Source organism: Miniopterus natalensis, chromosome 1 (assembly GCF_054644295.1).
Source record: "Miniopterus natalensis isolate mMinNat1 chromosome 1, mMinNat1.hap1, whole genome shotgun sequence".
Lineage (NCBI taxonomy): Eukaryota > Metazoa > Chordata > Mammalia > Chiroptera > Miniopteridae > Miniopterus > Miniopterus natalensis.
In genome coordinates this window covers 117,595,573-117,610,123 of record NC_142081.1, presented here as the reverse complement: position 1 = coordinate 117,610,123, position 14,551 = coordinate 117,595,573, and the positions used below count along the sequence as shown (strand labels likewise).

The 14,551-nt window shown below is 39.0% G+C and overlaps 1 protein-coding gene across 1 annotated transcript in view; it reads left to right on the top strand.

Moving 5' to 3' along the window:
• CUBN (cubilin) overlaps positions 1-5,399 on the top strand; it is a 256,784-nt gene extending 251,385 nt beyond the window's left edge. Inside the window, exons 66-67 of the mRNA XM_016213239.2 lie at positions 1,472-1,707; positions 4,840-5,399. Of these exons, the coding sequence (XP_016068725.2) occupies positions 1,472-1,707; positions 4,840-4,947 (344 nt within the window). The 3' untranslated portion in view covers positions 4,948-5,399. The remainder of the gene's footprint in view (positions 1-1,471; positions 1,708-4,839) is intronic.
• Positions 5,400-14,551: the final 9,152 nt, after the last annotated feature.

Here is a 14,551-nt window from a genome sequence, read left to right as displayed (position 1 = left end):
GGACCAGACTCCAGTGGTCATAACCCAGCCCAGTTATTTTATTATTATTATTTTTTTGCCATGCCATGTACCTTCTTCCTGAGCAGTACCATATCTGGATCCCCAAGGCTGTGTGGTCTAAATAATGTTAGTTTTCATATACAGTTAACAAATTAAACAAATTGATACCAACACTTACTTTTTTTTGGCTTTAAGTGTGTCAATCTCGGAACTGTCAGTTATAAGCCCAGTAAAGTCACTTTTACAATAATTACTGCCCAAATCTCCAAGAACACATTCTTTTTTGTTCAGCCCTGAAATTTCACTTTTTTTTCCAGTTGTTCAAAATATTACAGATGTCCCCTTTTTTCCCCATTGACCGCTTCCACCCCACACCCACTCCTGCCCCCAGGCCTTCGCCACGCTATTGTCTGTATCCATGGGTTTTGCATATATGCATATAAATTCTTTGGTTAATCTCTTCTCACCACCCACCCCCCATCTTCCCTCTGAGATTCGTCAGTCTGATCCATGCTTCTATGTCATTGAAACTATTTTGTTCATCAGTTTATTATGTTCTTTAGATTTTGCATATGAGTGAGATCATGTGATGTTTGTCTGTCTCTGCCTGGCTTATTTTGCTTAGCATAATATTCTCCAATTCCATCCATACTGACCCAAAGGGTACGGATCCTTCTTCTTTACAGCTGCATAGTATTCCATGGTGTGAATGTCCCACAGCCTTTTTTTCCACTCATCTCCTGATGGGCACGTGGGCTCTTTCCAGATCTTAGCTGTTGTAAATTGCACTATTTTACTTCACCCACATCATTATCAAGAACTTACTGCTTATGAAGAACTCTACCATCAAAAGCACACACAACTTTAATTACTCTCTCCTCCAGTTATTTAATCTAGTTCACAGTTTTCCCACTGTGTTCTCAACCCACCATTTTCAAAGAAAAGACCTGGAGCTGGAGCTGGTTTGACTCAGTGGTAAGAGCATTGACCTGCGGACTGAAGGGTCCTGGGTTCAATTCCAGCCACGGACATGTACTTTGGTTGCAGGCTGCATCCCCAGCGCTGGTAGGGGCACATGCAGGAGGCAACTAAACAATGTGTCTCTCTCATATCGATGTTTCTCTTTCTCTCTCTCCCTTCCACTCTCTCTGAAAAGCAATGGGAAAAATATCCTTGGGTGAAGATTAAAAAAAAAAGAACAGACCTGGAGGAAGCTTTCTCTAGGTCATGATAGAGAGGAAAAAGAATACAGGGTGGAGAAAGGGGTGGGGGAGACATGGGGAGGCCAGGTGGTGAGGGATTTGGCCCAAAGGAGAAACAAGAAAAGGGTTTCCTCCTCCACTGTTCTTGCAAAGGGTCTCAGCACCTTCAGGAAACAGCATCCCCATCTTATTGCCTTACAAGTGCCCTAAAGGACTCCTAGCTGGTTTCTTCTTTGTTGAATCAAACTTCCTGCAATCATTTCTTACAGGCTGTGGTGGAACTCTTTATGGAGACCGAGGCTCCTTCACCAGCCCCGGCTATCCGGGCACTTACCCAAACAACACTCACTGTGAATGGGCCATCATTGCTCCTGCTGGAAGACTTGTCACCATCAACTTTTACTTCATCAGTATTGATGATCCTGGAGACTGTGTCCAGAACTATCTTATACTCTATGATGGACCAGATGTTAATTCTCCATCCTCTGGACCATATTGCGGCACAGTGAGTAAAGCAAGATTTTCAAATTCCCATTCATTGTGTTTAAGTAATGAAAGCAACTTAGTATACATTTTTAAAGGCAGACACATGGGAAGTACACAGCACAATGTACTTTTACATATTCAGTATAGTTTTCTGACTTTTCTTTCTGTTTGGGGGAGCACGAGTGCCACCTAGTGGGCATTGCATTAAATTAATAGTAATACAGTTACCAAACTCAATCGTGCATCTGAATTACCTACTCAGTTATTTACAGTTTTTACATAGGAATCACCTATGCGGTTACAGTTACAGTTACTACATTGCAGACTTCCAGTACTCACAGCTACTGAATCAGAATTCCTGGGAGAAGAGCTGTGGCACGTTGTTTTTTAAAAGCCCCACTTCAATGCACCACTCAAGGTTGAATACCAGTGTTTGTTTCTGCATGATTAGAACTTTAAAACATTTGGATGCCTGGCTCCATTTCATCTGCTTTTTGTTGAAAGTTGTGGGGGTTCTTTGAAGAAAGACACAGATATTAAAGATCGGTCCGGTGACTAAAAGTTTGATAGCTTTTGTAAAATTCCGATGGACTGGATCTTCCCTAAATATCAAGTTTGATTTCTGGCGTTGAGTCAACATTGCTTGCATGTTCCCTCATTGCCCTCCCATTTTACTGCAAGTGGATACTTACAGAGCTTTTAAGTAAGGGAAGTGTGATTGCTGATGGGAGGGTAGCTACTTCTCACTGTTCTAACCTTTAGCCATTTAGGCTTTCTAATCAAACCCAACAGTGAGTTACATCATCTGAAAAGCTGGATAGTTGTTTTTTTTTAATATAACACTACTTGTAAAATTGATAAATGTTATTTTCAGGATTATCAGAAAATGAAGTTTTTCCAAAGCCCTGGGAATTCTCTCATGCATTCTTCAAAAACACTTTTCCTGAGTATATTTGCATACGCACACATATTTTATACTCTTTTGTGATATGGTTGTTTCACTTACCAAAATATCATTAACATCTTACCATGCCAATGGAAACACTGGTGTATCATATTTAATCAGTGGATGGTATTCTATTGCATAGGTACAGCTTAATTTATTTGATGAATCCTCTTTGGTTTATAGACAACACTTTGAAAACCTCTCCGGTAGCTCTATCCTTATATACAGAGTTAATTCCCTGGGGAGCAATTTTAGTCACCTGGCCGGTAGATACTGTGTCACTGTCATTCAGAGGGGATTCACAGAAAAGAAAAGCCGGTCGGCGTGTCACATTTCAGAGTTAGAGGCTGACTAGGTCTTAGACATTTAGCTGAATTTGTAAACATTTCAAAAAGGAGGAAAAGAGGCCACTTTAATAGCACCATTACTTTATATCTGCACGGCTTGTTTTGTTTTGTTTTCAGTGACTTTCAAACATGCAACCCCATTTGCTCCCCACAGAGACAACTCTGTGATGTGGCAAGAACAAGGATAACCTGGACTTTGCAGATAAAAGAAAACTGAGGCACGGAGAGGAGAACTGAACTGCCATTTAAACCAATGTCGCATTAAATTGAAGTTTATAACTAACTTCCAAGTCTATAACTAGATATGCCAGTTTTTTTTTGTGGTTTTTTTTTTTTAATACTTTTTTATTCATTTCGGAGAGAGGAAGGGAGGGGAAGAGAGAGATAGAAACATCAGTGATGAGAGAGAGTCATTGACCAGCTGCCTCCTGCACGCCCCCTTCTGGGGATCAAACCCCAAACCTGGGCATGTGTCCTGACCGGGAATAGAACTGTGATCTCCTGGTTCATAGGTCGACCCTCAACCACTGAGCCAAGCCAGCTGGCAATATGTCAGTTTTTTAAAACTCTGGGTGTTTACAATACTAGTTTTACATTTTCTTTGGTAAACATGGACTTCATTTTAAATGTAACTATTTTCTTTTTAAACTTACAGATGCAACTGATTTCTTTAGTATTTCAAGCCCCCAAAAATCAGTTTACTTCCAGAGTGATGGTAAAAGTCACTCCTTAGACTGTTAATCTAAGTTACAAAATCTAAACATGAAAGAATAACAGGAAAAAGTAGGAGAATCAAAGGAGAGTTTAAAACTTGGGTTAACTGTTCACACTAGTTTGTCAATGTAAAACAATAATTGGAAATTTGGGGGCAGATTAAAATGGAAAGAAAAAATTGCATGGGGTGCGGGAATAGGCAACATTGTCTATACCTTGAGATATCTCTTTGGAAAAAAATTCTCTGTGCTGCACTCACTTGAATAATTTACTGTCTCGGAATTGTCTGTCTTTTGATGATTCTTGGGGAGGGCTGATGCAGTGAGACCCAGCAGAACAGAAGAGCAGGCCCCAAACTGCAGACTCCAGGACAATCTCAACCACCTGCAGAGTTTACCGACATATTTGGCTCATAGTCCGCCTCCTCCATTAGAATGTAGTTCATGAGAGCGAGATGTTTTTTCTGTTTAGCTCATTTTTTATATCCCCAGTGCTAAAAAAAAAAAATGCCTGCAACATGGAAGTCTCTTGATACATATCTGTTAAGTGAATGTTTGGGAAATGAGAGAATGATGAAAGCCATTTACTAACCCCACCCCCAAACACATTGTTCCACAGAAAGGATATGAAAATAAATCCCCAAAGAAAACTATAGATATTAAGGAGAGAGAGTAGTATACTTTACTCATATAATTGTTTTAGTCGCAAATATAAATACGCATTTTCATCAGAAAAATTAAAATTTTAGTAAGAACTTGAATCGGAAATTCAGTTTTTAATGGCAATTATTATACTGAGATATAATTCATCTACTTAAAGTGTCTAATTGAAAAGTTTTTAGTAGACTGAAAGTTGTGTAGCTATCATCACTACAATCAATTTTAAAACATTTTCATTACCCCCAGCCCCAGTAATGGAAACTGTATCCGTAGCACCCCATTTCCCTTCAACCCCTAACTGCAGCAATATTCTTTTATAAAGTAATTCCCAACAAGATTACTTCTAGACATATATGACGGTTTAGTGTAAATTTTTTACTGCTTTATGTAGTACCTTTATTACTATGCTAACATTTTTGAAAAATGCTCAACTTTATGAAAAATATAACTTGTTACTTTTTTTTTTTTTTTTTTTTCAATTTTAGGACACTAACATAGCTCCCTTCGTGGCCTCCTCACATCGAGTCTTCGTAGAATTTCATGCAGAGTATGCAGTGCGCCCGTCAGCAATCCAGTTAACCTGGGAGAGCTGAACGCGCAAGGACTGTGTTCAGTCAGCACTTTGGCTCTCCTGCAGGGGCCATCAGCCATCCCTGGACAGAGCTCTGCCATCCTGATCCATGACCCCTGCCCGTGGCACTGAGAATAACTTTGACATTTGTTTTTCACCAAAGTGTGTGTGGAATCAATATTTGTACATTTTTTAAAATTGTAGAATGTAGCTTCTTTAGTCTTGGCTGGGCTCGTCATTTTTTATTCTAATATTTGAGCTGAAATTTTCTAAAATCCCCTAAAGAGATGGAAATCATTATGGTATATGTGCTGTCATTCAAAAGTAAATAATAAAACAGAGCTATGATTGTTACTGTAAATGTCAAATTAGGTGTAATGAACTTGAATTGTACACAGATATGCTGCATTCATTTTTAACTCATTAAAATTTAGTCTTTCACTATATGGTATATATAAATTTTCAAGTTGAATTTTTACATTTTGATGAAGTATATGAATCCTTCAGGAAAGAACCCTGGAGCCAGGCTGCTGCATTTGGACTTAGTTCTACTAGTTAAGTGTTTTCTTAACTTCTCTCTGCTTCAGTTTCCATAAGTACCACCATTATCTATTCCTAGTTTAACAATACAATATGTGAAGTTATAAATAGTTGAACAACACTTTCATCTTTTTAAAATTTTCACCTGAGGATATTTTTTTCATTGTTTTTCAGGGAATGTGGAAGAGAGAGAGAGGAAGAGAGAGAGACATTGATTGGTTGCCTCCCACACTCGCCCCAACCAGGGCCAAGGATCGAGCCTACAACCCAGGTACGTGCCCTTGGCTGGAATCGAACCTGGGGCTCCTCAGTCCAAGAGCGAATGCTCCAACCACTGAGCCAAACCGGCTAGGGCAAACAACACCTTTATAAACTTTTCTGCTTCCTTTAACAAAGCAAGAGACTTTATGTCAAATATGCAAAGTGAGGTCCTATTAAGGACATGGGTCAAGGGAACGAAAGGAGCTGGGGGATGTTTTACTTTATTGTACTCTTATACTCAAATGACACAGAAATTATTCCTGCACAGAGCAGAGAGCCTGTAAAGAAGATTTTTTTACCTTAAAAATTCCTACTTCCTTTGACTCTGTATTATGGATAGATACATCAACTTTATGGATGACACGCTATTGGAAAGAACGATGAATGCAATGAAGAGCACCATCAAACCAAAGAAACAATGCACTAAAACCATCAAGATAAAATTCGATGGGGGTTGATATAAGATCTAGCTCTTTTATCTAAAAATGAATCACAAAGCTACATAATGTGGAGAAAGTTTAACAGTAACCTATGAAATGACAGGAGTTTTATCTGAAAGCAAGATGAATATATGCAGCTGTCAAACAATAAAAAAGATTTGATCTTAGATTACATCGTTAGAGTAATGGTGTATCTACAAGAACCATTTTCCATCAGACAGACATGCTCTCCTAGGAGGCATATTGCAATATTTAGGAGGTATATGTACCAAGTTGAAGAAAGCATCGTCAATGATAGAACTGAAAACTTAAAACAGGAAAAAAAAAGAATATTTTGTCCTGTTCTGTGGTTTGTCTTTTCAATTTGTTGGTGGTTTCCATTGCAGTGCAGAAGCTCTTTAGTTTAATGTAGTCCCACTTATTTGTTTTTATTTGTGTTGCCTGTGATTTTGGTGACTTATCTGAGAATTTGTTGCCAAGACTGATATCAGGTAGGATGATAACTCCAACTTTATTCTTCTTTCTCAAAATTGCTGTGGTTATTCAGGGTCTTTTTTGGTTTAGTATAAATTTTTGGATTATTTCTTCTAGTTCTGTGAAATACACAATTGGTATTTTGATAAAAATTGCATCAAATATCTATATTGCTTTGGGTAGTATGGACACTTTAATTATTGATGTAAATTATTCCTGTCCATGAGGATGGTATATGCTTCCATTTATTTTTATCGTCTTCAATTTTTTTTCTTCAGTGTCTTATAATTTTCCAGGTACAGGACTTTTATCTCCTTGGTTAAATTTATTTCTAGGTATTTTATTTTTTTGATGCAATTGTAAATGGGATTGTTTTCTTAGTTTCCCTTTCTCATACTTCATCATTGGTGTGTAAAAATGCAACCAGTTTCTAAATATTTATTTTGAATCATGCTACTTTACTGAATTCATTTATCATTTCTAGTGGGGGTTTTTGGTAGAATCTTTAGGGTTCTATATATACAGTATTATGTCATCTGAAAATAATGACAGTTTTACTTCCTTTCCAATTTGGATGTCTTTTCTTTCTCCTTCTTGTCTGATTACTGTGGCTAGGACTTCCAGTACTATGATGAATAAGAGTGGACACCCCTGTCTTGTTTATGATCTAAATTGAAAACACTTTTAGTTTTTCCCCATTGAGTATGATGTTAGCTGTGGGTTTTTCCTATATGGCCAGTATGTTCCCTCTATTCTCACTTTGTTGAGAGTTTTTATCATAAATGGGTGCTGGATTTTGTCAAATGCTTTTTCTGCACCAATTGATATGATCATATGATTTTTATTTTTCATTTTGTTTATGTGATGTATCACATTTATTGATTTACTGATATTATACCAACCTTGCATCCCAGGAATAAATTTCACTTGATCATGGTGTATGATCTTTTCAATGTATTGCTGAGTTTGGTTTGCTAATATTTTATTGAGGAATTTTGCATCTATGTTCATTAGGGATAATGGCCTGTAATTTCTTTCTTTGTAATATCTTTATCTGGTTTTGGAATTGGAACAATACTGGCCTTAAAAAATGAGCTTGGGAGTCTTTCCACCTTTTGAATTTTTAGGAATAATTTGAGAAGGACAGATGTTAGCTCTTTAAATGTTTGATAGAATTCACCTATGAAGCCATTTGGTCCAGGACTTTTGTTTGTTGGGAGGTGTTTATTTTTTGTTGTTATTGTTGTTGTTTATTGCTTTTATTTCATTAGTTGTAATCACTCTATTCAGATTTTCTGTTTCTCCTTGATTCAGTTTTGGAAGATTGTATGTTTCTAGGAATTTATCCATATGTTTCAAATTGTCCAATTTGTTGTTCATAGTAATTTTCTACAATCCTTTGTATTTCTGTGGTGTCAGTTGTTACTTCTCCTCACTTATTTCTGATTTTATTTGTTTCTTGATGATGAGTCTGGTTAAGGTTTACCAATCTTGTTTATCTTTTCAAAGAACCAGCTCTTGGTTTCATTGATCTTTCTTCTTTTTGTTTTGTTTTTGTTTTGGACTCTATTTTGTTTGATTCTGCTCTGATCTATATTATTTCCTTCTACTCACGTTTAGCTCTGTTTGTTGTTCTATTTCTAGTTCCTTTAGGTTTAAGGTTAGATTGCTTATTTGAGATTATTCTTCTTTCCTGAGGTAGGCCTATATTGCCGTGAATTTCCCTCTTAGGACTGCTTTTGTTGTGTACCATAGATTTTGAGTTTTTGTGTTTTCATTTTCATTTGTCTCAAGGTATCTCTTGATTTCTTTCTTGATTTCACTGTGAACCCATTCATTTTTTAGTGACATGTTTGGCCTCCACAAGTTGGTGTGTTTTCAGTTTTTTTCTTGTAATTGATTTCTAGTTTTATACCATTATGGTAAAAGAAGATACTTGATATAATTTCAATCTTAAATTTATTGAGATTTGTTTTGTGTCTTAACATGTGGTTTATTTGGGAAAATGTTCCATGTGCACTTGTAAAGAATGTATATTCTGCTGCTTTAGGGTGAGGTGTTCTGCAAATATGAAATAAGTCCATCTGCTCTACTGTGCCATTTAAGGCCACTATGTTCTTGTTGATTTTCTCTCTGGAAGATCTATTCATTGATGTCAATGAGGGTAGTTAAAAGCCCCTACTATGACTGTATTACTGTAGATCTCTCCCCTTATGTCCATCAACATTTGCTTTATATATTTAGGTGTTCCTATGTTAGGTGGTCCTATTATCAGGGTTATAGCCTCTTTTTGGATTAATTCCTTTACCTTTTCAACTACCCTATGTCTTTTGATTGGAGCATTTAATGCATTTACATGATTTTATATTTAAAATGATTCTTGATAGGTATGTATATATTGCCATTTTATTATCTATAATTATATTCCTCTTTTTCTTAAAGAATCCCTTTAACATTTCTTGTAATACTGGTTTGGTGGTAATAAACTCCTTTAGTTTTTTCTTATCTGGGAAGCTCTTTATCTGCCATTTGATTCTAAATGACAGCTTTGCTGGATAGAGTAATTGTGATTGTAGGTCCTGCATTTGATCACTTTGAATATTTCATGCCAATCCCTTCTGGCCTGCAAAGTTTCTGTTGAAAAATCAGCTGGAAGTCTAATGGAAGCTCCCTTGTAGGTAACTAATTGTCTTCTTTTTGCTGTTTTTAAGATTCTTTGCCTTTAACCTTTGGTATTTTAATTATGATGTGACTTGTGTGGGCCTCTTTGGGTTCATCTTATTTGAGACTGTCTTCACTTCTTGGGCTCATATGTCTGTTTCCTTTGCCAGGTGAGGGAAATTTTCAGTCATTATTTCTTCAGACAGGTTTTCAATTAGTTGCTCTCTCTCTTCTCCCTTTTTCCCCTATGATGTAGATGTTTCTATGCTTGATGCTGTAGAGGTTCCTTAAACTATCCTCATTTTTTAAAATACTTTTTTCTTTTTGCAGCTCTGATTGGGTGTTTTCTACTATGAGATGTTTGTCTTCCATACTGCTGATTTGATCTTCTGCTTCATCTAACCTGTTATTCATTCCTTCTAGTGTATTCTTCATTTCAAATAGTATATTCTTCTTTTGTGACTGGTTCCTTTGTATGGTTCTGTCTTTTTTATGCTTATTATCTGTTTGTTTAAATTCTCACCGAGTTCATCCATTCTTCTTCTAAGTTCATTGAGCATTCTTCCAGCATTGTTTTGAACTTCATATCTGGTAGGTTGCTTGCCTCTGTTTTCATTTAGTTCTTTTTCTGGGAACTTCTCTTATTTTCTTTGGGTTATACTTCTTTGTCACTCATTTTGGCTGCCTCTCTGTATTTGTTTTCTTGTATTAGATCTGCTATGTCTCCCAGTCTTGGTATGGTGCCCTTATGTAGTAGATGTCTTGTGGGGCTCAGTGGCTCAGTCTCCGTGATCACCTGAGCTACATGCTTCAGGAGTGTCCCTTGTGTGGGTTATGTGAACCCTCTTGTTGTAGCTGAGTCTGGATTGCTGTTGGCCCATTGTGGGCAGGGTCAGCCCTCAGACTGGCTGACTATGAGGATTAACTCCCACCACAGTGTATGAGCTCAGAAAGCAAAATTCACCCCAGAAGGATCTGTTACCTGCTGAGCTCTCCCTTTGGGACTACTGCTTGTGGAGCTAATTGGGTCATGCTCTCAAGTGATCTGAAGCCTGCCACCAGACATGTTAGTTCTGGGGCCTCATGGGAGGGACTCCAGTATAGGTCAATGTTAGGCACTGCCTGTGACCATCCCTGGGCTACCCACCCATTTGGAGCTACAAAGTGATTCACAGTTTGTGTCTTCCTCTGCTGGGCCTGGGTGCATGTAGGAGGGACTAAGTTATGGACCAAGGACAGCTCCCACCAGCACCAAGCCTAAAGGAACGTCAGCAAAAGGCCCAAGGCACTCCAAGATTTGCCTCCACCTGCCAGCTGCTTCACAACCCCTTGTCTGTCTGGACTCCCTTGAAAGCCTTCTAAGAAAGTCTGCACATTGGGCCCAGGCTGGCTGCAGCCAAAGTCTCCTCTGCAGGGTGAGAATTTGCAGGAAGGGAGCACTGAGTGTTGGGAGAGTGTGGCTAGTGGATTTCCTGTGTGTAGTCAGGCCATGGAGAAAAAATTGGCCCTTGCCCAAGAGCCACATAGCTCAGTCTTTTCCTCTGCCCACCTCCAACACCCCAAGTCCTCCCAAATCTCCTCAGGAGCTCTCCCAGGAGGTCTGTATTGCCGGCCAAGACTGGCAGCAGCAGCAAACTCCCCTGAAGCATACAAATTCAGCAGCGTGGGGTCACCAGGAGTGGAGAGGGTGAGGCTGGTGGATCTCCTGTGTCAGGGTGATCAGGTCATACCCACCATGGGGAGATTGGAGGAAATGGCCCCCACCTCAGAGTCACACAACTCAGTCTCACCCTGTGCCTGTCTCTGACACCTCCTAAGACTGCCTGGTCCTCCTCAAGAGCTCTCCAAGAAAGTCTGCATCATGGGCTCAGGCTAGCCACAGCCAGGGACTCCTCCACAGGGCTAGATCTCGGCAGGATGGAGCCACAGGGAGTCAGGAAAATGGGCTTAGTGCCTTCCTCCAGGCTGGTGCCCTATAGAGGAAAGTGATAAACCCAGGAAAGGTGGTGTAAAGATGGCATCTGTGGGCAGTATGGGTGAGAGCTCAGTATAGGGAGCTTGTTGGCTCTCCCTCTAACCCTCTCCTCAAGAAGGACACAACCCAGTCCTTCTCTGTGTGACTCAAGTCCTCTCTGAGCCGCCTTCTCTCTGCCAGAGCCCAGGGTGAGTGGCCACTAATGGGATTTTGTGTGTTGGCCCTTTAAGAGGGCACCTGGGTTTCTAGCAGACTTCTGTCTCATCCTGGTGGACAGAATCTGCACTGATTTTCACAGCCAGGTGTTATGTGGGCTCTTCTTCCTGGCTTTTATGTTTTGGGCTGGGAAACCTGGAATGAGGTTGAGACCCCACACTCCTTGGGAGGAACCTTTGCAGCTGAGATATCCCTCCAGATTCTCAACCTCCCCACATAGGAGCAGAGCCAGCCCTTTCCATGTCTCTGCCCCTCCTACCAGTCTCTATGTGGCTTCTTCTGTAAGTCCTTGGTTATAAGCCTTCTGTTCAGGTGGTCTTTGCTGGATATTCAGGTTGATTGTTCTATAATTTAGTTGTAATTCCGGTTTGGTCCTCGGAGGGGGTGAGTTTAACATCCAGCTAGACCACTGCTAGCTTCCGAAGAATCTAGCTTGGTTCTTACTCAGTATTTCTTTGACTATGTGGGGTCTCTTGTGGCTCCATACAGATTTTGAGATTGCTTTTTCTAGTTCTGTGAAAAATGCAGCTGGAGTTTTGATGGGGATTGCAGTGACCCTGTAGATGGCTTTGGGTAGTATGGACATTTTCACAATATTAGTTCTTCCAACCCAAGAACAGGGGATGTCATTCTGTTGATTTGCATCTTCTTTAATCTCTGGCATCAGTGTCTTACAGCTTTCAGTGAACAGGTCTTTCACTGCTGTGGTTAAATTTCTCCCTAAGTGTTTTTATTGTTTTTGATGCAGTTGTGAATGGAATTGCTTTCCTGATTTTTCTTTCAGATAGTTTGTTGTTAGTGTATAGAAATATAACTGATTTTCATATGTTGATTTTGTATCCTGCTACTTTACTGAGTTCATTTATTAGTTCTAACAGTCTTTAGGTGTTTTTATATACTAATGTCAGCTCTCATTAGTAAGACCCATCTCATTTCTTCTCTTTCTGCATTTAACTCACTTATTTATAAATGTTTCTTGAGCATTTACTCTATGACATGTACTAGGCACACTGAGGATAAAGTGGTGAACAAAACAGCCATACAGCTCCATAACTGTCTCCCTACTTCAAAAAGCCTACTTCCCAGCTCCATCTTGCCTGGTTTCCTGAGCTAATCCCAAGGCAAAATCCTCAGTTTCCTTATCTGGTGAAATTTTACATTAAGCCAGCTTTCTAGATCTAGTGGCTAAGTGATAACTTTCCTGCTCCCAAATTGCATCACCATGAAGCTCCATTGTTAGCTATCAGACCTCTGGACAGAGCTAACAATCAATTAGTTCACATTAGTATAGGCATTTTGGATGTTAAAATATTGAGATTCACCAAAATGCTGCTTTCAGGCTATACTGGAATCCCAAAAGCCGTAAGGTAAATACATGGGTTTGAGGGATGGGGAAAGGGAGGTCTTAGTTGGAAGTTAATGGAAAGTGATATTTCACCTGGTCTGAAGGAAACAAAACAAGCACAAATTTAAATAAAAAGAAATGTCTACTGTCTGTAACTGAGCATACACTGAACTAAGAAAGTCTTATGGTTACCCTATAGCTCCATCCCACTCCAGGTGAACTTTAGACACCCTGTTTGAGAAGGCACAGGGCAGGTTACAATAACCAAACCCTGACAACACTTCTTCCAGCCTTCCTATGATCCAGCAACCAAAGGACTAATGCAAACATAGAGGGGGGCATTAGGACCCTATTCCAGCATTACCTGGGGCCATTCTGATTCAATTTTCCTGGTAATACCCACTCCTACATGCTTATAGTCTGAGAACTCAGAACTGGGTATGTATGTGTGGTGTGGGTAAGCCAGGCTTCCACCTACCATTTGATCTCTCCCCACTTTGATCTCCTTCTCCTGAAACAATAGACCTAAGCATGAAGAACAGAGCCCATGCCTTTTTGTCTTCAAGGTTAAGTCTAGCCATCGCTGGTCAAAGTCACCCTTATCTGACCATCAGGAATAGCTCAGCAAGGGGCTACCACAGGCTCTCTCTGGACCCAGTGGCATCTCCTGGCACTTCAGATACTCTTGTGAAGAATAGCTCAGGATGGATGGGGCTGATGCCAGTTTGGGGCTAAGAGATGCCTAGGATATGGTTCCTACTTGTCATAATTTTCTGTTAAATTTCAACTCCACTTAATGGAAGGATTTGATAAACATCTCTAATAATTCACCAAGCAACACTAACACCATTAATTTTATTAAGAAAAATGAGAACTATTATCTATATATTTGCTCTATGCCAGGCATCATTCTCATATATGATTCACTGAAACAGAATACTAAGAACAATTGCCCCTATTTTACAGGTGAGAAAAATGAGGTATGGAAAAGTTATATGAAACTTGAGCAACAGAGTTGTAATTCTAATCCTAGCAACTGCGCAAGAGAGAGCCCCACACCACACCTGAAGGGTGTGAATTAAATATGACAGTCAAAATGTTTTCGTAAATCTATTGGAATGATTTAAAAGATTGACACTGCTAAATGACCTAGAAAAATTTTAATGTAATGAAAATTTAGTTTTGTAAAACTTGAGATTATACAGCATCAAAATAATGTTTATGGAAGAATTTATTTATTTATTTTTTTTACTTATTGAGACCATAAGTCACCCCATAGCTATCATCTTTTTTTTGAATCCTCACCTGAGGATATGTTTTTATTGATCTTTTTAGAGAGAGAGAAAGACACACACATATAGAGGGTGAGTGAGCGAAACATCCATCAGTTGCCTCCCTATGTGCTCCCATTGGGATTGAACCCGAAACCTAGGAATGTGCCCTGACTGGGATCGAACCTGAAACCTTTTGATACACAGGACAACACTCCAACCAACTGAACCACCCAGGCAGGGCCCCATGGCTATCACTTAGTGGGGGAAATTATTAGAAGAAAAATAATATAATTGTTGGATATTTGATGAAAAATTTGCTTTTCAAATTTTAATTTGGCAACTTTATATATGTCACTTAAGTAATTTATTATAATACAATTTACAGAATAAAAAGGCATTTTTTAAATTAATGATTTACATAGTAATTTATGCGAATTTAC